The 26,145-nt window shown below is 34.9% G+C and overlaps 1 protein-coding gene across 1 annotated transcript in view; it reads right to left on the bottom strand.

Annotated features, from left to right (window-relative positions):
• FAF1 (Fas associated factor 1) overlaps nucleotides 1-26,145 on the bottom strand; it is a 534,086-nt gene that overhangs the window by 94,706 nt on the left and 413,235 nt on the right. The window contains exons 14-15 of the mRNA XM_024119653.3: nucleotides 21,077-21,213; nucleotides 16,645-16,733 (exon numbers count right to left, since the gene is read on the bottom strand). Coding sequence (XP_023975421.1) covers nucleotides 16,645-16,733; nucleotides 21,077-21,213 — 226 coding nt within the window. The remainder of the gene's footprint in view (nucleotides 1-16,644; nucleotides 16,734-21,076; nucleotides 21,214-26,145) is intronic.

Below are 26,145 nucleotides of genomic sequence, written 5' to 3'. Positions count from 1 at the left end.
TCTGTTTTATCTAAACTGGACCAACATGATTTCAACTTTTTTACACTATTCCTTTGGTCATACTTTCTCCACATTGTAATGCTCTCTCCTCTTACCTCTGCCCATGCAAACTCTTCTGTCCTTTCCAGTACCAGATCCAATCTTACCTCTTCAGAAAAGTCTCTTCTGACTATACAAAATGTACTCCTGAATTCTTCTAGGTCATATAACAAATGTCTATTTTTGTAAGGATGTGCTTTAGCTTTCAAACTATAGATTAAGTTCCTTAAAGAAAAATACTGTCCCTCACACTTTTTTTTTAAAAAACCTCTCCAAAAACAACCAGACGTAGGCCCTCAATCTGGTAGCATAAAAGTTCAAGGTAAAGGTAGAATGCACATGTACCTCCAGCTCCCAAATTCCTTCTCACTAACATAGCCATACATTTCCCAGTGGGAAAGAAAAATTCATCAAGGACATGACTGTCTCCAAAGACAGGGATTTAGGTAGCATTTAAGACATGAACAGTTTGCTCTGAATCTTTTTAAAGGATTTGCCTTAAGAGAGTTTCAGTTAACATTTTCTTTAGGTGCCTGTCAGGTTTATGACATTGGGAAAGTCTCAATAGCCACTTAAGAAGACTTTAAAAGTAGTAGAAGGCTTTAATTTTTATTTGGAGAACACTAAGATAGCTACTTTTAAAACAATGGTACATAAAAGAAAATACAACTAGATATACTTCCCCCAAAGCTAGCTAAGATTGTATAACTAGAAAAATAAACATACTTTGTTAGACTCTACTGCTACTAAAAACAAAAAGTGGACAGGTTGGGCCAGCTGTTTAAAAATGAGTGCCTTTACAGTAATAAATGTTGACAGCCCAAATAAAAAAAGAATGCATTACTGAGATATCATCAACTGTGGGCTGTCAGTACAAGGCAGCTCCACCCAGTCTAAGCTTGTCAAAAAGTGTTACTGTAATCCATGAAGAAGTCTCCACCTCAGGCAAAGGAAGGAAAAATGTGAAGGGCTGGCTCTGAACAGGTGTGTTGAATTGTAATGCCAATGTTGAGTCATAAATCTCTTTACATTAGCCTCACAAATGACAAATTATTAACTTCTACTCTGAGGTGTCAAGCATGAATGAACAGATCCATCAGCAGGCACTTTAAGAGCAACAAATGTAAATAAACAGGGTGTGGATATAATTTTTTAACAGTGAGCATTATTCCATGCTCAAGAGTAGACAGTTATGACAAACTTTTTTACTCTCCTCAAGTGAATATGATATTTGGGAATCTGTGAGTGTCTCACCTACTCTTCAGGTCAGTCCACTGACTCTACCTAATCTTGATAAGAGCACTACTTCAGTTTATCCCATGAATCTTTAATGTAAATGTAACTCAGCTTTACAAGGGATGATGATGTATGAAAAGCACCTAAGTATGTATTCTGGTTTTGACACAGCTGTGTGACTTTGGGCAAATTATTTAACTTCTATAAGCCTCACTTTCCTCCTCAATAAAGTGGGGATAATAAGTATCCCATAAGATTACCATGAAAGCTAAAAGACAGTATTTAGAGAAAGTAACTAGCATAGTACTTGGCACTAGCAGACACTCAAACACATGCTTGTTCCATTCTTTAAGGTACTTCAACTGACATCCTTGCTTCCCTAAGAAGTAGAAGTTGGAATTTAATACAGAGTAATAAACTGCTCAGGATTAAAGCTCACAAAGTCAGAGCTGGAATCTTTTCCACTCTACGTCAGTCCCCAGTAATGTCCAGCAAGTTCTGAGCTCAAGAATAAACAAGATTGCCAGCCCGCAGCAATCTCTCCATTCCCTGCACTCAGAAGTACCAAACATCCATGTGTATTGTGTTGTCCTTTAAAAAAAAATTATTATAGTAAGATATGTGTAGTATACAATTTACTATTTTAACTATACAACTTAGTGGCATTAATTACATTCACAATGTTGTGCAAACCATCACCACTATCTATTTCCATAACTTTCTCATCACCCTAAACAGAAACTCTATACCCATTAAGTAATAACTCCCCAACCCACCCCATACCTCCAGTCCCTGGGCTCTAATCTACTTTCTGTTCTTATGAATTTGCCTATTCAAGACATATTAGTGGAATCATACAATTTGGTCTTTTGTGTCTGGCAGTTTTCATTTCAAGGTTTACAAGGTTCATCCATGTTGCAGCATATATTAAATCTTTATTATGACTGAATAATAATCCATTGCATGCATATACCACCTTTTGTTTATCCATTCATCTGCTATTAGACATTTGGATTGTTTCCACCTTTAGGCTATTGTGAATAATGCTGCAATGAACATTCGTGTACAAGTTCTGAGTCCCTGTTTTTGATTCCTAGAAATGGATTTCTGGGTAATGTGATAATTCTGTTTCACTTTCTGAAGGACTGCCAAACTGTTTTCCATGTACCATTTTACATTCTAACCAGCAATGTACAAGGGTTCTAATTTCTCCACATCCTTGTCAACACGTTATTTTCCATTCTTTTAGATTACAGCCATCCTAGTGGATGTGAGATGGTATCTTATTGTGGTTTTGATTTGCATTTCTCTAATGACTTATGATGTTGAACATCTTTTCCTGTGCTTGTTGGTCATTTGTGTATCGTCTTTGGAGAAATGTCTATTCAAGTCCTTTGCCCATTTTGAATTGTGCTGCTTGGCTTTTTCGTTGTTGAGTTGTGGGAATTCTTTATATATTCTGTATATTAAACCCTATTATATATGATTTATAAGTATTTTCTTCTATTCCGTAGATTGTCTTTTCACTCTCTTGATAGTGTTCTTTAATGCACAAAAGTTTTAAATTTTTATGAACTCCAAACTTATCTATTTTTTCTTTTGTTTTCTGTGCTTTTAATGTCATATTCAAGAAACCATTACCAAATCCAAAGTCACGGTGATTTCCCCCTATGTTTTATTCTAAGAGTTTTATAGTTTTAGCTCTTAAATTTAGATCTTTGATCCATTTTGAGCTAATTTTTGTATTTGCTGTTAGGTAAGGGTTCAACTTCATTCTTTTGCATTTAGGTATCCAGCTTTCCTAGAACCATTTGTTGAAGAGACTGTTCCTTCCCTATTCAATGGTCTTGGTGCCCTTGGTAAAAAACATTTGACCATACATATGAGGGAATATTTCTGGGTTCTCTTTTCTATTCTGTTGGTCCATATATCTATCCTGATGCTACTGCCACACTGTTCTGATACTGTAGGTTTGTAATGAGTTTTGAAATCAAGATTGTTTCAGTGATTTGGGGTTTCCTGAAATTCTGTATGAATTTTAGAATGGGTTTTTCTGTTTCTGCAAAAATCACCTTTGGGATTTTGATAAGGATTGCACTGTATCTGCAGATCACTTTGGAAAGTGTTGTTATCTAAACAACATTAAGTCTTCCAATTCCATGATCAGGGGAGGTATTTCCATTTATCTAGGCCTTCTTAATTTCTTCCAGCAATATTTTTAGTTTTCAGAATACAGGGCATGGGTCTCCTTGGTTAAGTTTATTTCTAAGTATTTCATTATCCTTAATGTTATTGTAATTGGAATTCTTTTCTAAGTTTCCTTTTCAGATTCTTCATTGTTAGTATAAATACAACTGATTTTTAATTTTATACCCTGCAACTTTGTCAGATTTGTTTATTAGCTCTAACAGTGTGTGTGTGTAATCTTTAGGATTTTCTACATATTAGATCATGTCATCTGTGAACAGAGATAATTTTATTTCTTTCCAATTTGAATGCATCCTATTTATTTTTCTTGCCTAACTGCTCTATATAGAACTTCCACTACTGAATAGCAGTGGTGAAAGTAAATACAGTTGTTTTGTTCCTGATCTTAGGGGAAAAGCTTTCCAGTGTTTAACAACTGAGTATGAATGTCAGCTGTGGTTTCTCAAATATGGCCTTTATTATGTTGAGGAAGTTCCCTTCTGTAACTATTGTTTTGTTTGTTTTTATCATGAAATGGTGTTTGATTTTGTCAAATACTTTCCTCATCAAATGAGTCTCATTAATACCAGATTTACAGATTATGTTGTATAATAGTATGAACACACAATATTTGTGGGCATATTCCCAGTTCAGTCTTCACGTTAATTTGTGTACCTCATAATTCATTGGCAAAGAAACAGACTTTAATTCCTTTAAAATATTGAACTTAATGATACTGGCCCATGTGTAAACCATCAATTTTAGGAAAATTTCTAAGATCATAATTTTTAGATAACAAAAATAAGCCATAATATTTAATTAATACTAGTAACAGTTTATTATCAGTTAAAAGGTAATTGATGTTGTTTGCAATATTTCACCAAAGTTATTTATATCCAGTTTGATGACTCCTAGTTTCAGCTGTAGGGTAGCTTTCATATCCCATTTCTTTTCTTTATTTCTAATAACTTAGAAAATTCTAATTAGAGATTATTAAGAATATAATCTAATGCTTGTTGGCTTTTTCAGTTGTATCTGAATATTTGGATCAAATAAGGACTCAAATTATAAAGACACTTCTCACACAGGGCTACTTTTTTTTCTTTTTGGCCACACAGAGAGACATGTGGGGTCTTAGCTCCTCAACCAGAGATCAAACCCACGCTCCCCTGCAGTGGCAGTGTGGAGTCTTAACCACTGGACCACCAGAAAAGTCCTCATACAGGGCTACTTAAAGCTATATCAGACTTAAGTCAATGAGTTTATCACAATCAAGAGACAAAGAGTTGACCGTTTAACCTTGGGAGACAGTGGTAAGTAGATTTCTAATTCATTTTTTGGGTGCTCTTGCTCTAAAAAGTATTTCTTTTTGAAGGCTTAAGGGATTGGAAACATCCTCTATTATATATAATCAATTTCTTTTACTGAGGAATGAAGAAGATTATCAAGTTTTTGGAAAGAATCAAACTCTTGATAATTAAAGCCATGTGCACCACAGTTCATTTTTTCCTAAGAAATCTTGAAATTTTATTCTCAAAATTAAAAACTATGGTATTTTTAGCCCTGAAAAACAGGTTTAGGATGCTCCAGAATATATTACTGAGAAATAAAATTTGAACAAGGCCCTTGCATTTTTACTTTTATTATTAGAGTCATAAAAAGTTATTATCACATGCCTCATTACAAAAACTTATGCTCATACCTTTCCCTTAGGGCAGAGGATTGCAAACTTTATTGTGCAGCAGAATCAACTGGGGGGCTTGTTAAAACAGATTACTGGGTCCCACCCTCATAATTATGATGCAGCAGGTCTGGGGCTGGGGCCTGAAAAATTGCATTTCTAACAAGTTCCCAGGTGACACTCTGAGATCTGACTTAGATAACTAGTATACTTGTTTGAGAAGGAACGTCTTAGATTCCTTTTGCATTATTTAAACAGTTTACCAGAAAGATGTCTACTTGAAGCTGCCTAAGATATTAGCAATTTTCATTATTTTCTTCAATACCATATCAAGATTTGAGGGGACAATTATTAATTACCAGCTATTCATTTCAGTAAAGCAGTATTTAGATTGACATTCAGGTGCAATCCTTTTCATCTGAATAGTCATAATCTTTCTTGCTGAACTTATAGTTTGTTTTTTTTTTAAACCCGCTTGATTGAGATATAATGCATTCATATCACACAATTCACACGTTTAAGGTGTACAAGTCAATCAATGGTTTAAAGTGTACATGTCATAGATATATGCAACCATCACCATAGTCAAATTTAGAACATATTCATCACCTCAAAAAGGAACCACACAAACCTCTGGCTATCACCCTCCTATCTTCCAAAACCACTTACTCCCCACACCCAACTGTAAGCAAGCACAATTCTACTTTCTGTTTCTATAGAGTTTCCTATTCTGGACTTATTATATGAGTCCAGAACCATATAATATGTGGTCTTCTGTGATGAGCTCATTCACTTAGCATAATGTTTTCAAAATTTATCTGATATTGTAGCATGTATCAGAATTTCATTCCTTTTTATGGCTGACTATATTCTATTGTATGTATATACCACATTTTGCTAACTCATTCATCCCTTGATGAATATTTGGGTTGTTTCTATCTTTTTGGCTACAGTAATGTTGCTATAAACATTCATGTACAAATTTTTGTATGGACATATCTTTTCACTCCTCTTAGGTATATAACTAGAAATGAAACTGCTGGATCATATGGTAACTATGTTTAATCAATTGAGGAAGTGCCAGACTATTTTCCAAAGCAGTTTCACCATCTTATATTCCCACCAGCAGTCTATGAGGGTTCAACTTTCTCCATATCCTCACCGACACTTGTTATCTAACTTTTTGATTCTAGCCACTGTAGTTGGTGTGAAGTGGTATCTCAGTGTGGTTTTGATTTGCATTTGCCTGATTACCAATGATATGGAATATCTTTTCATGTGCTATTGGTCATTTGCTTATTTTCCTTGGAGAAATGTCTATGCAGATCCTCTGCACAATTTTTAATGGGAGTAATTTACCTTTTTGTTATTGAGTTGTCAGTGGTCTTTATATATTCTACATACAAGTCCCTTATCAAATATATGATTTGCAAAGATTTTCTCCCAATCTGTGGGTTGTTTTGTCACTTTCTGGATGGTGTTCTTTGAAGTAATTTTGTCATCAATACTGATTCTACCTTATCTTTTAAAATCTAACTCAGAACTTGCAAAATAATCATTAAGTTAAAACTTCTCTGGTAATATACGTTTCTCATTGATGAACAGACTGAAGAGATGATTCTACCTCATATATATATATGTATAACAATATGCCAAGAACCGATTCTCACTTTGCACACAATAGTGGTTTTATCTAACTGAAAAGCAAGATAGTGAGCACAGTGTGGTCACTGCTCTTCCACAGACCATCCTATTGCCATTGTATGCCATCCAACAGTGCCATTTGATGAAGTACTTCCCTAGGAACTTATTCTCCTGTCTTGTTTGAACATTTTTTTTTTTCTATTGTTAACTTTGTAGTAGCTGGATTTACAAGTTTCTTGTCAGGAGTAATATTTGAATCAATTTTTACCTCAAAGAGTCCAATTTGTAAGCAACTTCTGGCTTGGTTACTTCTCTGACTTAAGCAATAAGATTAAAAAAAAATTTTTAATGGTAAGTATTCTTTTTTCTCTTGCTCTGAAAAAATCTATTGATTTAACAGAGAGGTAGGTCATTGGGCTTTACTTACAAATGAAACAAAAACTTTGAAGACCTCATGCTTTTATGAAAAATTTTATAACAGAAATAGTGGTACTAAGGCTAAATAGATTGCTTTTCCTATATAATCAATTTTCATATATTTACTTCTCAGTCAAAATTTTCTTTTATAGAAGCTAGTGTGAAATCATCAAAATCAGAGTCAGCTGCCTTGGCATTTCCTATACTAGCACTATAGTTCTCTGAGTTATGTTTACACTGATGTTGAAGTAGTTCCAACTATCTGTACTGATTTACAGTATTTATTATAGTATTTTCATCACTGTTTTTATGCTTCAATGAACCACATGTAAGCCACGATCAATTCTGGTGAACTAAGAATATAATATAACTAATTTAGCAAGGAAAATGAATGTAAACTTAAGAATAACATATGAATGACATGAAAGTTCAGAAGCCAAAATCAACTGCCCCAGTTAAATGAGTATTTGTCAAGACTAAACAACCAATGCAATCCTTGTTGTACATGAGGAGACTAATAAATTGTAAACGATATGGTGAATGAAATAGGATTTGGAGGGATACCATAATTTATTTTACATTTCAAAATGTGAAATAAATGTGAACGAAACTGATTATGTTGCTTGTTCATACCCAACTGCCTGGAATCCTTGATAGATAGCTGAGTACACCAAGAGTCTAGGAAACACACTGAAAAACACTGCCTTAGAGATTAGAACTATACCTGATATGTAGGAAGAACCTGAAGAATGACTACAATTATTATCTTATTTCTTACCTGTACTACCTGCCTCATAGCTTGCCTTGGCAGAATGCAAGAGCCCTTCTGTGTTCCATGTCAAATTGCTTATATAGCATGTCTAGCTCACCCTAGCTGGGTGCTCCTGGGGCTTCATCAACTTGGAACTGCTAGGTTGTAAGCCCAAGGACCCTGTCTGTCTTGCTCACAGCTGTGTTACTGGTGCCCTACATCTGGTGCATAGAAAAAGACCAATAAATATTTATGAAATGAATATATACAAGCAAGATGAGCAAAAACATCATCTTCTGTGATCTGGGCCTAACTATGGAGAAAAATCATTGGATGAAGAACCCTTTCAAAACATTTAGGGACTTCCCTGGTGGTCCAGTGGGTAAGACTCCATGCTCCCAATGCAGGGGGCCCAGGTTTGATCCCTGGTTGGGGAGCTAGATCCCACATGCATGCCACAACTAAGAGTCCGCATGCCACAACTAAACATGCCACAATGAAGAGCCCACATGCCACAAGTAAGACCCAGAGCAGCCAAAATAAATAAATAAATGAATGAATGAATGAATAAATATTTTTTAGAAATTAAAAAAAAATTATACACCCAAGACAGGAGCACCTAAATATATAAAATGAATATTAACAGACCTAAAGGAAGAAACAGATAGCAACACAATAATAGTGAGGACTTTAATACACCCCTTTCATAATGGATGGATCATCCAGACAAGAAACCAATAAGGAAACACTGGAGTTAAACAACATGTTAGACAAGTTGGAGTTAACAGACTTATATAGAACAGTCCATCCACAAGCAACAGAATACACATTCTTCCCAAGTGCACATGAAATGTTCTCCAGGATGGATTATATATTAGGCCACAAAACAAGTCTTAACAAATTTAAGAAGAGTTAAATCATAGCAGGCATCTTTTCAAACCAAAGTAATAAAACTAGAATTCAGTTACAAGGAGAAAACCGGAAAATTCACAAATATGTAAAGATTAAACAACATGCTAATGATCAACAAATGGGTCAAAGAAGAAACTGAAAGAGGAATCAAAAAAATACCTTGAGACAAATGAAAAGAGATACAACATAACAAAACTTATGGGATGCAGCAAAAGCAGTTCTAAGAGGGAATTTCATAGCGATAAATGCCTACATCAAGGAACAAGAAAGGTTGTTGGAGAACAACCTAACTATATCTCAGGGAACTAGAAAAAGAAGAACAAACAATACCGAAAGTTAGTAGAGGGAAGAAAAATAACAAAAATCAGAGCGGAAAGAAATGAAAGAGAATAAAAAGACCACAGAAAAGATCAATGAAATAAGAACTGGTTTTTTGAAAAGATAAACAAAATTGACAAACCTTTAGCTAGACTCACCAAGAAAAAAAGAGAGGAGTCAAAATCAGAAGAGTATACATTACAACTGATACCACTGAAATACAAAGGATCATAAGAGACTACTATGAACAATTATACACCAACATATTAGATCACCTAGAAGAAATGGATAAATGTATAGACACATACATAATGTATAGACTGAATCATGAAGAAACAGGAAATCTGAACAGATTGATCTAAGGAGATTAAATCAGTAATCAAAAAATCTCTCAACAAACAAAAGTCCAGGACCAGATGGCTTCACAGGTGAATTCTACCAACATTTAAAGAATTATTAATTCCAATCCTTCTCAAACTCCTCCAAAATATAGAAGAGTAGGAAACACTGCCAAACGCATTTTATAAGGCCAGCATTACTCTGATACCCAAACTGGACAAGGGCACCACAGGAAAGGAAAATTACAGACCAATATTCCTGATGAACATAGATGCAAAAATCCTCAACAAAATATTTCCAAACTGAATTCAATGACACATTAAAAGGATATTACATCACGATCAAGGGATTTATTCCAGGGATGTAAGAATGGATTAACATACACAAATAACTCAATGTGATATATACCACATTAACAAAACAAAGGATAAAAAACATATGATCATCTCAATAGATGCAGAAAAAGCACGTGACAAAACTCAACATCCATTTGTGATAAAAACTCTCAACAAAGTGGGTATTGAGGGAATGTACCTCAACAAATTAAAGGCCATTTATGACAAGCCCATAGCTAACATTATACTCAACTGTGAAAAGCTAAAAGCTTTTCCTCTAAGATCAGGAACAAGACAAGGATGTTCCTTTCTTTTCATTTTTATTCAACATAGTATCAGAAGTCCTAGCCAGAGCAATCAGGCAAGAAAAAAAAAAAGCCATCAAAATTAGAAAGGAAGAAGTAAAACTGTCACTATTTGCAGATGTCATGATATTATATATAGAAAACCCTAAAGGTGGAGCCACCAAAAAACCATCTTAGAACTAATAAATAAATTCAGTAAAGTTGCAGGATACAAAATCAACATACAAAAATCTGTTATGTTTCTACATGCTAACAACAAACTATCAGAAAGATAAATTAAGAAAACAATCCAATGTATGACTGCATCAAAAAGAATAAAATACCTAGGAATAAAAATGTTCATACTACCCAAAGTAATCTACATATTCAATGTAATCTCTATCAAAATTCCACGGACATTTTTCACAAAAATAGAACAAAGAATCCTAAAATTTGTATATAACCATAAAAGATTCTGAATAGCTAAGCAATCTTAAGAAGAAAAAAAAAAAAAAGCCACCAACAAAGATGGAGGCATCATGCTCCCTTGATTTCAAGCTATATTACAAGGCTATAGTAGTCAAAACAGTATGGTATTGGCATAAAAACAGACACATAGATCAATGGAACAGAATAGGAAGCCCAGAAATAAACCCATGTATATACTGTCAATTATTTTACACCAAAGGAGCCAAGAATATACAAGGGGGAAAGAACAGTGTCTCTCAAAAATGGTGTTGGGAAAAGTGTACAGCCACATGCAAAAGAAAGAAACTTGGCAACTATCTTACATCATACACAAAAATTAGCTAAAATTGGATTCAAGACTTGAATTAAGATCTGAAAGCATAAAACCCCTAGAAGAAAACATAGGTAGTAAGCTCCTTATCATCAGTCTTGGCAATGACTTTTTGGATCTGACACCAAAAGCAAAGGCAGCAAAAGCAAAAATATACACACAGAAGAGTACATCAAATTAAAAGGCTGTTGCACAGCAAAGGGGACCATCAACAAAATGAAAAGGCAAGCTACCAAATGGGAGAAAATATTTGCAAATCATGTATCTGATAAGAGATTAATATTCAATATATAAATAACTCATACAACTCAATAGCAAAAGAAACAATCTGATTAAAAAATGGGCAGGGGTTCTCAATAGACATTTTCCCAAAGAACACATACAGATGGCCAACAGGTACATGGAAAGGTACTCAACATTACTAATTATCAGGAAAATAAAAACCATGAGATATCACCTCACACCTGTTAGAATGGCTACTATCAAGAAGACAAAAAATAACAAGTGTTGATGAGGATGTGGAGAAAAGGGAAACTTTCTGCACTGTTGGTAGAAATGTAAATTGGTGCAGCCACTATGGAAAACAGTATAGAGCTTCCTCAGAAAAATTAAAAATAGAACTACCATATGATCCAGAAATTCCACTTCTGGGTACTTATCTGAAGGAAACAAAAACACTAACTTGAAAAGGTATATGCACCTCCATGTTCACTGCAGTATGATTTATAATATCTCAGACATATAAGCAACCTAAATGTCCATCAATGAATAAACGGATAAAGAAAACGTGGTGTGTGTGTGTATAATGGAATCTTATTCATTCATAGAAAAGAAGAAAGTCTTGCCATTTCTGACAACATGATGGACCGTTGAGAACATTATGCTAAGTGAAATAAGTCAGAGAAAAATACCATATAATCTTACTTATATGTGGAATCTAAAAAAAAAATCAAGATACAGAGAACAGATTGATGGTTGGCAGAGATCAGAGTGAGTGGGTTGGAGTAGCTGGTTGAGAGGAGGGTTAAATGGATGAAGTTAGTTGAAAGGTACAGACTTCCTGTTACAAAATAATTAAGTCATGGGGGTGTAATGGACAGCATGGTGACTGCAGTTAATAATACTGTTTTGTATATTTGAAAGTTGCTAAGAGTAGATTTTAAAAATTCTCTTCACAAGAAAAAATGATAACTATGTGTGATGATGGATGTTAACCAGACTTATTGTGGTGATCATTTTGTAATATATACAAGTATCAGATCATTAACGTTGTACACCTGGAACTAATACAATGTTATATGTCAATGATATCTCAAAAAAAAAACCCAAAAAACAACCACCCTTTTATGAGCAGAAAGCAACCACCTACAGAAAGTCATCTATGGTATACTCAGCTATCCATTTAGTGCTCGAATCATTAACAGTTAACTCAATTAGCTCTTCTTCCTTAAAGTTACTTCTGGGTATTAGGTCTTCTCTGACTTTTACACTTTCAGTGAAATTCTGATGTTTAAGAATACTGACTTTTGTTTTTGTTTCTAATCTCACATATAGATTTATATATAGCTATATAAGGGAAAACTCTCCTAACAAAACTATTGATACTATTCTTGCTAGCTTCAGGCGGTAGTCCAGATATATTTTTAAAGAAGCCTAATAGTGAAAGATCCTTTTAAAGGTTGGTCTGTTGTATATGTTTTGCTTTAGTTTTTGCACAAAGATACTGTTTTTATTCTCTATCTTGTGATGACTTCCTCCTGTTTTAAAGAAAACATCAACAGAAGCCAGAATCTGTATCCTGTTTATCACTGTTAGTTCTGGAAAAAGAATGGGTATGACAATGGTGAGATTTTAAACAGATGAAAGGAAAAGGAGTGCAGTGCTTCAAACAGTAAGATAGACAAAACTTAGGACAAAAAAGTTACACATTCCATGGGGCAAACACAAAGCCAACAATTTCCTTTGGCAACACAAAAAGCTGCCTTGAGCCAATAAACCTACCCTCCTTGCGCTGTGGCAGTACTGTTTTTTTTTTTTTTTTTTTTTTTTTTTTTTTTTGCGGTACGTGGGCCCCCCACCGCCGCGGCCTCTCCCGTTGTGGAGCACAGGATCCGGACGCGCAAGCCCAGCGGCCATGGCCCACGGGCCTAGCCGCTCCGCGGCATAAGGGATCCTCCCGGACCGGGGCACGAAGCCGTGTCCCGAACCCCTGTCCCCTGCATCGTCAGGCGGGCTCTCAACCACTGCGCCACCAGGGAAACCCGGCAGTACTGTTTATAAGTCTCAAATCAGAATCCTTAAAGGGTAAGCCTAAAAAGGCCCCTCTGGCATATGTTGCCCATGTTCCACTAGTATATTCTGAGAATTACCAAAGAAATGAGAATGCTGTTCCTGACCTTGAAATCTGCCCTGATCTCCAACATTTGGGTTTTGACAATTACAGAGATATTGCTTAGATACAAATTAATCAGTGTGGTTAGGCTGGAAAGGGGTAATTCTTGCACCTACGACAGAGGATTCTAAGTAAATTAGTGCTGAATGGATGAACGAACAAATGAATGAAACAACAAATAGATCAAGAGCTAAGTATAATAAACTCTTGATAATCAGAGGTTTTGAGATTATTCATGGCTAAAAAAACTAGTGCATATGAAAAAAACTGACTCCATTTACATGTTAGAAAGCATCTATTGTTTGGAACCAAGCTGTAATCAAAAACAGATGCTAAAATGTGGCCACTGTCATATAGTGATATTTGCTTTTCTCCTCATCCTTTCTTTGCCAATAGCCCCTCACTAGAGCAAAGCACCTCTCTGTCCCCAGGACCTAGCCCAGTGCTATATTCTTCATAGATGCTCAGTAAACACTTACAAAACCAAACTAATACCATTAATAAAAATGTCTATGAATAAATCTATATGGAGATAGTTCTGTCAAAACAGAGGCTCATACATAATTTATACTTCCTGGTTAGAGACAGAACAATTAGCGATATAAAGGTTAGTCCATTCTGAGCCATTGAAGAATGACTCAGAGTATGAATATGCTTTGGGCTTGGTTTTATTTAATAAAAGCTTTATGTAATATAGGCATCTCTGGTTGCACTAATACAATGGTATCATTGAAGTGACGGACGTAACTGAACCAAAGATAAGTTTAAATAAATTCAGGCCTAAGAAGCCATCCTTCAAACGTGTTCACAATTTAATTTTAACTGTATGCTTAAGTCTTATTTGAAATTTTTTAAAAAGTAAAGCCAAATTCACAATTACAAGGGACAGTGTTTCTTATCACTTACTCAGCAGATACCAAACCATGATCTATGCATAGTCTAAAAGAAGTTTTTAAACTTAGAAAAGCTTTTCTTAGGAACTCTACTTATGACCTGAAAGATAACTTTCATAAGACACTCTGAAAACAAAAACAAAGAGAAATCTTTTATCTCTTGCAGTTAAATTTCAATAAAAAATTTCAATTATACAGAGTCTTAGATTTTTCCTGTAACCCTCATATTAAGTTTTGTGCTTTAATTAAATGAATTAAAGTCAATTTCCTTACCAATGAATTATGAGGAACACAAATTAAATGAAAGAATGAACTGGGAATATGCATGCAAATATTGTGCATTCATATTATTATACAGCATAATCTGTAAATCTAGTACTAATGAGACTCAAGATTTAAATGGCTGAAGAATGTGTTTAGTGAATTATTGTCAATCAATGCCTCTATTCCAGGATAAATGTAATCTTGAATGGCAACACACCTATTATTACAAATTCCTAACTAAGTACAGTACTTCATTATTTCAAAATGTCAGTGTCAATTTATAAAGTAACAGATAAACATCATTCTACCGTATACCCGATTACCTTTCCCTCAGAGTAAATGAAACACTACTAAGAAAAATTACAAACAACATTTTTACAGCAATAAAAGGAACCTACTGAGTATTAAAACTCTAGGTATAATGCTCAGAATTTTCATATTTGTTAATGTGGATACATCAGGTTTTATATCATTGTAATCAAGTATTATTTTTTCAAGTCACATTACTTCATGTAAATTCTTTCAACTATTCATTTATTCAATCACTTAACAAACATTGAGTGCCTACACTGTCCTAGGTACAGTGTTAGAAGACAGAGTTACAAACATGAATACGATACAACCCTTGCTCTTAAACTCATAGTCTAGTAGAAGACAGAGACAAGTAAATAAAGTTAAATACAACAGTACAAGGTTAAATGGAGATTGTTTACATGTTTCCCATTTGTAATAGCTAAAGAGTATTGTATTGAAAACACTCATTATACGTGGAAACTTTTCATCATTGCTCAGAAATCAAACTCTCCTTTATTTGTTCTATGTAAATCTTTCTTTAAAAATTAAAAACAAAGAGAAAATTAAAAAGAATAATTTGATGGATATACGAACTTAGCATCTCAAATTAACAAATGATAAGATTTGTTTCATATTTTATCTTGAGACTGTTTTCCAAATCCAGAAATTTCTTGACTGATAAAGCACTAATAATTACTTGAGATTATTATAGATCCTACTAGCTGTGTGACCCTTGGGTAAATTAACTTAAACTTTTTGATCCTCAGTTTTCTCATCTGAAAAGTAGAGATGACAATACCAATCTGTGTTGGATTATGTTCCATTTGCCCCTCAGTATCCATGCTCTACCTAGCTTTTTGCCCAGGGAGGTTCTCTTGCCTGCCTTTCAGTTTCTAGTTGGGTTAGGTCAATAGGAGGTACTAGCAGGAGATCAGAGTATAAAAGGAAAGGGAAGCTATTCCTTAGTTTCTTCCTTACCAGGTCACCAAGAGTTGGCTATTCTCTCTAAAAGAAGCAATCCTCTTCATATACCACCCTCTCCTAGGCCTTTAGGCCTAAGGGTAGTAATGGCTTCCTTTAGCCCTAGAGTGTACTATCCATTGTTGACTCCCATAAACTCTGCCCATATCTTTATAAATAGTTCCCTTATTAAACTCTTCTCAAATAACCCAGTTTTAAAGTGTCATCTGTTTCCAGCCAGAACTCTGACTCATATGCAACCTCAAGGGATTGTTTTGAGGATCACAAGAGATGATAAATGTAAAGTGTTTTGCATAGTGCCTAGTACATTACAGATATTCAGTAAGTGTTGACTACTATTGTCATTATGAATATTGCTGTTATTATTATTCTATTTGAGGTTCCATGCTCATCTCATCTATACCATCTAAATATGTTCGGGAGACTGCTAAATTCAGAATTCTGGTGATCTTTTTACTAATTCTCACAGTGCTTCAAAAATATGTTCAACTGTAAAATGTGTTTATTGCTAATCAATCTCAATATTTAAAAAGAGTAAGAGGACCTTAAAAGTGAGTGAAAAACCCATATAATAGATAGGATTTCCTGAACTGTAGTTTCTTCTGTAAACATGCTTCAGAATTCGTTTCCTGTAAATTGATCTCCTGCCATCAAATCTAGCAAAGTATAAATGTCCATAAAGTTAAACAAATTGTTGGGTCTTGGGTCATGAAAAGAATGGACTGAAAGGTAAATTCAGTGGCATAAAAATCCTTCGTTCATGTGGAAACACATCTTCATCAATGCCTTATTTATCTATCATGACATAGGCAAGCATCACTATTTGACAAATTATCTCAACAAAATCCTATTAAAGGTCTACTTAACTTTCACCTTACCTCATCTTTTATATCTTCCTGTTGTTGGGCCGTGAAGATCTCCATTGCAGCCATGAGTCTCATCATTAACTCATCCACTGTTGTGTTACCTAGCAACACATGGAGAAAGCCAAACTTCACATTAAGATAATTATACAATGGAAAGTCATTCTAGAATTAATCAGTAAGGAATAACTACAGTCTAAAAAAATTACAGACTGGCATGCTAATAAAAACTTTCATGTTTTCACTGAAAAGTTTCATATTTTCAGAAAGAGAACAAAACAGTATACTGGCAATTGAAATTTCAGAATACTTAGATTTGAGGGAACAGTCTTTTACTTAATAAGAAGCACTTTCAGCACTATAAGAAGAATATCCAAGTCTTAGGGATCAAAGTATCTTTCAAGTTAGGAAAACATATCTACTTAATAACGCTAGCAACAACTACCATTTGTTTATAAGCCAAACAAATTACATTAAGTGATTAGGTTTATAGATATAAAATCTCATTTAATCTGTACAACAATTCTATGAAGGTGTTATTATGATTTTGATTGTAAAGAGAAGAAAAATGAGGCTTAGAGAGCTCAAGTAACCTGACTAACCAACATCAAGTTGGTCAAGTTATAGGGCCAGGATTTGAAACCATATGAGTCTGACTCAGAAGCCTGTCTCCTTTGCCATCTTAGCATACTGTTTACTTAAAATTATCTCCTATCACTAAAAATTCTTTGGTGAAAACAAGCAGTACTTCAATTTCTGAAAAAAAAAAATTTTTTTTTCCCAATTGATATTTTTCCCTTTCAGCTGCTTTCAAATGACTATTCTATAATCTTTATGGAGAAGGTGTTGTAATGTTTGATTTTTTTTTTTTTTTTTTTTTTTTTGGTATGCGGGCCTCCCTCTGCTGTGGCCTCTCCCGTTGCGGAGCACAGGCTCCGGACGCGCAGGCTCATTGGCCATGGCTCACGGGCCCAGCCGCTCCGCGGCATGCGGGATCCTCCCAGACCGGGGCGCGAACCCAGTTCCCCTGCATCGGCAGGCAGACGCGCAACCACTGCGCCACCAGGGAAGCCCCAATGTTTGATTTCTTGAATGCTATTTTATTCCCTGTCCAAGTCTGTAACAAACATATAGCACATATATGCCATTTCTTGCATGCATTAAGTTCTGTTATTTGCTTTGGATGCATCTACAAGAGAGAAGGAAACTCATGAAGATACATAAAGATATAGCAATTTTTCTCTTCTTTCAAACCTACAGGCAAAAGAGCCTGTCTTCTCCAGGGCCTGAGAAGGTGTCTTCTTCTCCCGTTAATGGAATGGCCACCAATGAGACAACAAATAGTAAGCATCCTTGCTTGTATTCTTCCAGAGTAGGGTTTGACTAACATATTCTTTCAATGGTCCTTTCCCAGTTTCCCTTATGACCACTGGCAACATGCGGTTAGGGAGCAGCTGTGGTCCTTAGCCAAAGAAATAATCTAATTTGGTCACATCAGCACTACTCTCTCAATAAATGAGCTAGAGAACAAGGATTATCTTGGTGTGATATCATGTTACCAAGAAAGCAGAACTGGTTTTGTAGTCAGAGTTCTAACCCTAGTTCTGCTACTTATAACTACATGATCTGGTACCTAGAAATTGCCTAGCACAGGACAAGGGCTTAATAAATATTCACTTAGTAAACAAATGAATAAGAGAAGAGGGAGTGACCTTAGCTCTCTAACGATCAATTTCCTCATCTGCAAAATGAAGATAACACTACCTCTGTAGGGTTATCCTACAGAATAAATAATTAATTAACAGGTTAATCTGCTAACCCTACAGAACTCTGTAGGGTTCTTAGAAGGATCAGAGATAATGTAAAGTGCCTGGTACATGGCACACACACAATCACTGATAGTTATTATTAACAGATATAACAAATGGCAAAAAGTTTAATAAGAGAATCTTCAATGTAGATTTTGTTACCAGGCAAATCTTTGGGTTTCCATTTCTTATTTGTAAACTGTAGTGACTAACAATGAGTATGGGGCATACTTTGTGGAGGGTACTAGAATCATCAATGGGGAAATACCATAATTTTACAGGTGACTACACACTGGTCATTAATTTTCAGGCTTAAAGCCACCGCTTATCAACTATGCTTCAGCCCTAACTCTATGGGCTTATTGCCAAACTGTACTTGAAGGTATTTTATACCCGAGCCCTTAATGATCCAAGATGGAGAAAGGTTCCAGTTAATGCAGTTCAGGGAAAATTTATTTTTTATAGCGTATTGCAACAGAACCTCTTTATATTCTTAAAAACTACTGAGATCCCTGAAGAATTTTTATGTGGGTTATGGTTACCAACATTTACTGTGTTAGAAATTAAAACTGAAATGTCTCAAACATATTTATCAATTCATTTAAAAGTAACAATAATAAACCCATAATCTGTTAATATAAATATCACATTTATGAAAAATGACTATATGTTCCAAAAGAAAAAGTTTAGTGAGAAGAATGTAATTTTTTTAAACATTTTTGCAGATTTCTTTAATGTCTGGTTTAATAGAATGCAACTGGATTCTCATATCTATATCTACATTGAACCAGCTATAATGTGTTGTCTTGGTTGAAATTTATGAAGCAATTATGGCCTCACACAGATACATAGTTGGAAAAAGGAGGAGTATTTTAATAGATAATTGTAGATATTTTTCTTTAATACACCCAAACTGACAAGCGGAATTTTTTTCAAGGTTAGGTATGTGAGGAATTTGAAACCATTATCAATGAACTTATTGTACTTTGTTATACTAAAATCCACTGGTCTATTTTGCCCTTTGAATGGATCTTTTACTCATGCATGAGTTTATAACAATATGCATTGGTCATCTGGAAAATATTGGTTCACGGAGTCATGCATTTCTTCTGAATGTTGACACATCTAATTTTATGATATCAAAAAAAATCACATTTATTACCATCACCATTGACGTCACCAGAAAAGTATTTAAGCTGTCAATCTTAAACGGAGGATATAACTTTTTGCTTAAAAACTCAAATTTTGTCATTGGCAACAAACGTTGTCAGTTCTTTTTCTTGAAGTAACAGACTCACTTTGTTCATCCTGAGAAATGTCTGCCCATTGCTTCACACAAACTATAAAGACGGTTAAAAATTAATAAAATAATAATTTAAAAAAATGCACATACATGGAGGTGAAAAATATGACTACCAGTATAGTTCTGTGTCATGGACTTGATTTGTGCTAAGATGCCAGCAGTTTTACACAGCACTGATTTTGTGCCACTTAGTACAAATGTCAACGCACTAAAAAAAAAAAGCAAAAAAAGAGTCTATCAAAAATAGACCTCGCAGATTCCCTGAAAGGAACCTCTAGGGGACCTCTAGGGTCCATAGACCATGCTTTGAGAACCACTACCAACTGTAATATTGCTGGAAATATTACAACAAACAGGAATGAAATATTATCTTAATTAATACGAAAACAGGAATGAAATATTATCTTCATTATCTATTTACTCTACGCATTTTGTTCCCACAGCAGGTCTTCTTTAACATTGTTTGTGAAAGTGAATGCTCTAGCTATAGAGAAAACATAAAATACCAGAGGTTTTGTTTTATTTGAGTTTTAAAGGCACTTGAATTTATACCCCTTCCTCCATTACATTATCTGCTACAGAACTTGTGACTTAAATAGGGGCAGAAATTAAGTATCTCAGACACAAGCTTTAGCTTGGAGCATTTGAAACATCCTTTTCCCTGTGGCACAAAAAGATACTGTTTTCAATTTAAGCTTTGCCATGTATAAAGGAATTTTTTATACTAATCCTTAGGATACATTAGTAACATTAAAAATATCACTCATTTTTTGGTAAAGAATGTGTGCACTGTGATTAAATTGACAGGCATCCTATAGCTTCATACCTCAGGGTTGCATTCTAGTCATGGATTCACACAAATGAGGAGAAACGACTGCCACTGTGAACTATTCAATTCACAATATCCAGTCACTGGTTTTTCCAGATAACTAAAGATAAGGATTTCCTTCAACCAACCACCATTACAGCAAGAAATATATATGTGTGTGTGTGTGTGTGTGTGTGTGTGTATGAATGAAATATCATATTTGATGACTCATTATGGCTTAATTTCTAGTTTAGAAAATTTAGCAATTCTGAATATTTAACATGATTATCCTATGTCCCAAGGGCTGTGCAGTTTTATTAAGATGTTTCTGTTGGATTTTCATGCAGCATATTTCATATTTCATAGCACCTATACTTTTTGATGATATTCTTCTTCCGGGTGTTCTATATTTTAAAATGCAAAGATATTCACCAATATAGAGAATTACTTTCAGCTTTGATGGTAAATATTATAAGGTTATTACATACATAAGGAGACACTCTACTCCCCTTGTGACATGTACTTTACCTTGTATCACATTTAACACTTCATTAGATGATCGCTTTCCCATAATAATCAGAAAAAGTGGAAACTGATCTGTTTTTTGAGTCCGAATGGTTTGTGCAACAACGCTGCCGAAGTGTCTATTGCACATTGTCAGAAATCTAAAATGAGACAAAATCCAAAGTTAGTTTCATTTCAGAGTTTAATAAATTTATCACTACGCTAAGAAAAAAATCATTAAGTGTTTTATTAGTTATACTAAAATTAGACAGTGATATCAATATGTAAAATTTTACTATATTAAGTTTTCAACTATATCATAAATGGTATAGAAATGATTATCCTACAGAAAAGCAGGCCACACACCCTATATTACCCTAAACTATGAGAAAAACAAAATGAATTTTAAGAGGAAAGAATTTCTTAAAGAGGACAAATACCGGGTGGTAAAAGTTAAATTAACCGGCATCATCCTAGTCTAAACAAGATTTAGCAACATTTTCACAAGTCCTTAGAATCAAGAATTGTACTTTAGAATTGTGTTTTCTCCAGTAGTAGGAGGTCTTCTAGTTTCATACTTGGTATGGGATAAAAATAATAATTCTAAGCTTTTGACCAAAAAAAGCTCAGAGATATTAGCATACTGAAGTCTAGCATTAGTATTCTTAACACGATCTGGAATAAATGAAAAAACTGATAAAGCTTTTCTCTTCTATTAGAGGACTGTTTGAAATTAGCATTTCTTTCAAGAGAAAAGGGTAGCTTATGATATGTTTTCAGATCTGATGGTAAAAAGTAAATGTCATAATAATAATGAATTATGAAAGACCAAATGCAAATATAGAATGCTTTAATAAGATCCAATTTAATAAAGTCTGTAAAAATAATTGACTTTTAATAACACAGGTCACAAAAGGCAAAACAGTGGAAATTCTGGGGACTAGCCACTGGTACTGGCTTATTAATTCTTAATTATGTTCATGAAAGGCAACTTAAATCGTGTGTTTTCTTATGCCTTATGATAATATTTTAGGTAACAACTCCTCTGAAATGTATGTTCTAGCTGATGAGCAAAGTCTTGTCATCACATGCATTAGAAGGTAAATCTATTTGAAAAGACAAATGGCATTAAAATGTCATGTGCTCAGATTCATTTGATATCCATATTCAAAACAGAATCAAACCTCTTAATTTTTAAAGCCAGTATATTTCTTGTCCATAGAAATTCATCCCAGAAGTTTAGGCTGAATCCTCCACAAAACCTGTGCGGTGACTACACACAGGGCCACTAGAACTGTTGGCAAGAGTGTCAAGACAAGTTAGCACCACTGCAGTAAGTTCATTGGGAGGCAGGTTCATATACACATTTAGAGCAGCAATAACCGGACCCCATGGCAATCTGAAATGACAAGGCCTTTAAAAAACCAATCGTTGGCCATGAAATATCAGTGCCCCCATGAAAATTCAGATCTTCACATTCCACAGCTATTATGGGATAAAAGGTGCTCAAGCAGCCTAAGTCTCCATACCAAGTTTCACACCCATATAGCTTTAATTCATCAATGGAGACGTGTAGATCAGGAGACTAGAAAGTTAGGATCTCATTTTTCTTTCTGCTTCTTACTAAAATATTTGAAGTCAGTCTTGACCCTGATCTGATCATTGGCAACCTCTAAAATTAAAGATGTTAAAAAACAGTTGGAATGCCATTTCCTACAAAAGGGAGAAAATAAGTCCTTGTTGCTTTCACATCAATGGATTAAGTGGATATCACACAGTAGATGGCCATCACAGCACTAGCCTCACAAGTGATATTAAATACTAGCCAAACAGGAGACCCCCAAAAAAGGAAGGAAGGAAAGAAGTCAGGAAGGAAGGAAGAAAAGAAGGGAGGCAAGCAGGCAGGTTGGCTTAGTGGTTTTAAGAATTTGATTTCAAGACAATTTTGTCTGGCAACTGTGTACATCCCAAATCCACTTTCTGTGAAAATGAGCTAGAAGAGAAAATAATTATGAAAATGTAGGAATCTTATTTAGTTTAAATTAACATATAACATAAATTTCAAAACTACACGAAACATATTCAAGGGAGGTACAGCTTTCAACATCACATTAACCATTAAGCCATTCAATTTCTATAAACAACACAGTGATCACTTTTCTACCAGGTATAAGCAAATCATTCTAATATTTTAGAAGCAGTTGAGAAATATAAAGGGATCACACAGCCGGTTGATGTTTTCTAGTGGCCTTAACTAACAATCTGTTCTAGTCGAAGAGAGACTTTGTTAAAAGTTTAATTAATCTGATTAATCTCCTATGATCATGTTTACTTTGAGATTTTCAAATTGCAATCATCGACAGCCTGTAGGGCCAATGGACAGCCCCAAATTAAAAAATTCCTACTTGTCAGTTCCTTCCCTTATAATTTACAGGAACTTCACAACACAAATATCAAATCTTTCTCATGGCTGGGAGGTTCTGCTTCTTCCTCTCAAGATCATTCACAACACAAAGTTACCATTCGCAGCACACTACCAGCAGCAAAAATCCAGTTCAAAACATTAGAGCAAAATCAAACATGGGAAAAACAAGTTGTTTTAAGAGAACAAATGTGGTTCTCATATTTGTGGTATTTCTTCCTTTTGAAGATATAAAAGTGTGCCAGTGCATCTAGTGGCAGCATCAAACTTGTCAATCTAACTGCATATGGTGTTCATCAGAGTCAGGTGTCATGAAGGGAGAAATGATTTCCACAGCAATTGCATTCCTGCAACTCACTGGTCCCTGGAGGGGTGGGTGGGTAGGTCGTGGTGGAGGTGCTGGGGAGAGGGAGCGGCCTTGGTAAAGAAACAAAATACAGGGAACTCCCTGGAGGTACAATGGTTAGGACGCTGTGTTTCCAGTGAAGGGGGTGTGGGTTCAATCCCTGGTAGGGGAACTAAGATTCTGCATGCCGTGCGGCGTGCCCAAAAGAAAAGAAAAGAAAAAAACATAATTAGTAGCTTATATTCACCAATTCTTGCTATTAGAAGGCTAAAATTGGAAAGATAAGATAAAGTGGTTTTAATCTAAAGTTTGGGGAGAAAAATAAACAGAACATCTGATGGCTAGCGTATATTAATCATTAGTAAAATTTTTGGTCTCTGAAGCAGAGATCATTTCTATCTTGCTAATGGAAACCAGGATTACTGATAAATCAGATATACGAAAAAGTAATCACATTTTAATTCAAAACAGGATATAGTTTAGTTCTTTCAATCAAACTCATAATTACATAAGTCATTGACTTTTACTAAACTGTACTTCAACATAAAATACATACTAAAAGAAACACAGCAATTTAGGGGGACGGTGATGAAATTCCACAAACACTGCCTACCTACTGTATACAGGTAATGTAAAGAGGCATGTTGGATAAAAAATGGAGGCTACAAAACTGCTAAGCCTCTGTGTGAGGCTTCCTGATTATGCATTTCAATGTGACTTCCATAAGTTTAAAGGAGCCTCATATATAAACTGGAAATAACACATCTTTAAAATACTTATATTCTTGTAAGTTACAGAAAGTACCCAGAATTGTGCTTAGAATATGGTAGGCCCTTAATATTGGTAGCTATTTAATCATTATTAAATGCATAATGATATTTAACATTTTTATCATAATTATTTCCAGGATTAAAATGGTAACATACCTCTGGGCCAACACTGAAAGATTTTTTTGCATAGTAAGACATAGCATGAAAGAATTGTTGACTAGACAAATACAGTCATTGGTTTTATTCTCATTCAGAGAACGAAAGGGCAGGTATTGATATTTGGGAAATAAGTAAGTACAATTATAAATGCTGCAATTTATGTTTAGTAATGTTAACTAATTTAAAACCAAGAATCAGTATCACAATTCCTGGCTGCTTACCCTTGAATCATTAAACACATTAAATGTCTTTCGGATAATGTGTGAACCATTTCTCCAAAACGAAAGGTCATTGAGCAGAAGAAATTCACATTCAACAGTACTATAGGACTTTTCCAATATGGGTTGCCAAGTGTTTTTTGGTGGTTGTTGTTTGTTTTTTATACTACTTCTTTTGAAGTCACTTTGATTTAAGGAGGCTCTTCTCTTTAAAGCAAACCAAACTTGCAGTTTTTGCTATAGTAATAAGCCTCATTACTTATACATATTCATTCATGTGTTCAGGGTTTGTTAAAAAACATTTATGTACAACCGTAGAATAACCAGAACACAAAATAGAGAAAGGACCTTAGAGATCATACCTATCTAGCCAACACACAATTCTCCTTTCTTCTGCTTTTCCTTTTAATAGGGAAGTTAAAGCCAAGGTCCTTTAACGTGTGAAGTAAGACTTATCAAGGTGCTAGCATTGTCAAGCATACCAAAACCAGCCAAAGACTTTTGTCTCCTTCCACAGCATCATTTCCACAAGTCTGCATGCCTATCCATTGTTCAGCTCATTCCCTGAGATGATCTTCAGCACCACTGGCATATGTGCCTTTGTCCTTTAAGGGTGGCTTTGGTTATGTGAAATAGTCCTAAGTCTTTGGTTCAAAATGAGTTAGGTAAACAAGCTGGAAGACACTGACTATAAAGGCAGTGAGTTGCAAGCTTAAATGGCCTAGGAATCACCTATGGAGTTTATTCAAAAGGCAAGTTCCTCAGCGCCATCCCCTAGAGATTCTGATTCAACAGATGTGGGGTAAGGCCTAGGAAACTGCCTTTTTAATAAGCTCCCAACCCCATCCAAGGTGATTCTGATATAAGTGGTTAATGGAACACATTTTGAGAAATACTGCTTTTAGGACGCAGGACTGCTTTCCTTGAAAGGCTTTAAGCTCTCTCTGAAGGTAGCTTTTAAAGAAGTTGTCCCCTAAATGTTTTGGGCAATGGCATATTCACTGGACCAAGTGTCTAGTCTCCTGAGGTGATGACCGCATTGAAGATGATAATTCTCACTTGCTTCATTTGTATAGGTGAGCTGCAATTCGATGTGAGACAAAATTACAGTCTGTGAGCTCCAGGTGATGGAGGAAAAACAAGGTGGGGGGGCGCGGTTTGCAATATTAAATAGAGAA

The sequence above is a fragment of the Physeter macrocephalus genome, chromosome 4 (genome assembly GCF_002837175.3).
Source record: "Physeter macrocephalus isolate SW-GA chromosome 4, ASM283717v5, whole genome shotgun sequence".
Classification (NCBI taxonomy): Eukaryota; Metazoa; Chordata; class Mammalia; order Artiodactyla; family Physeteridae; genus Physeter; species Physeter macrocephalus.
This window is presented reverse-complemented; position numbering and strand designations above follow the sequence as displayed.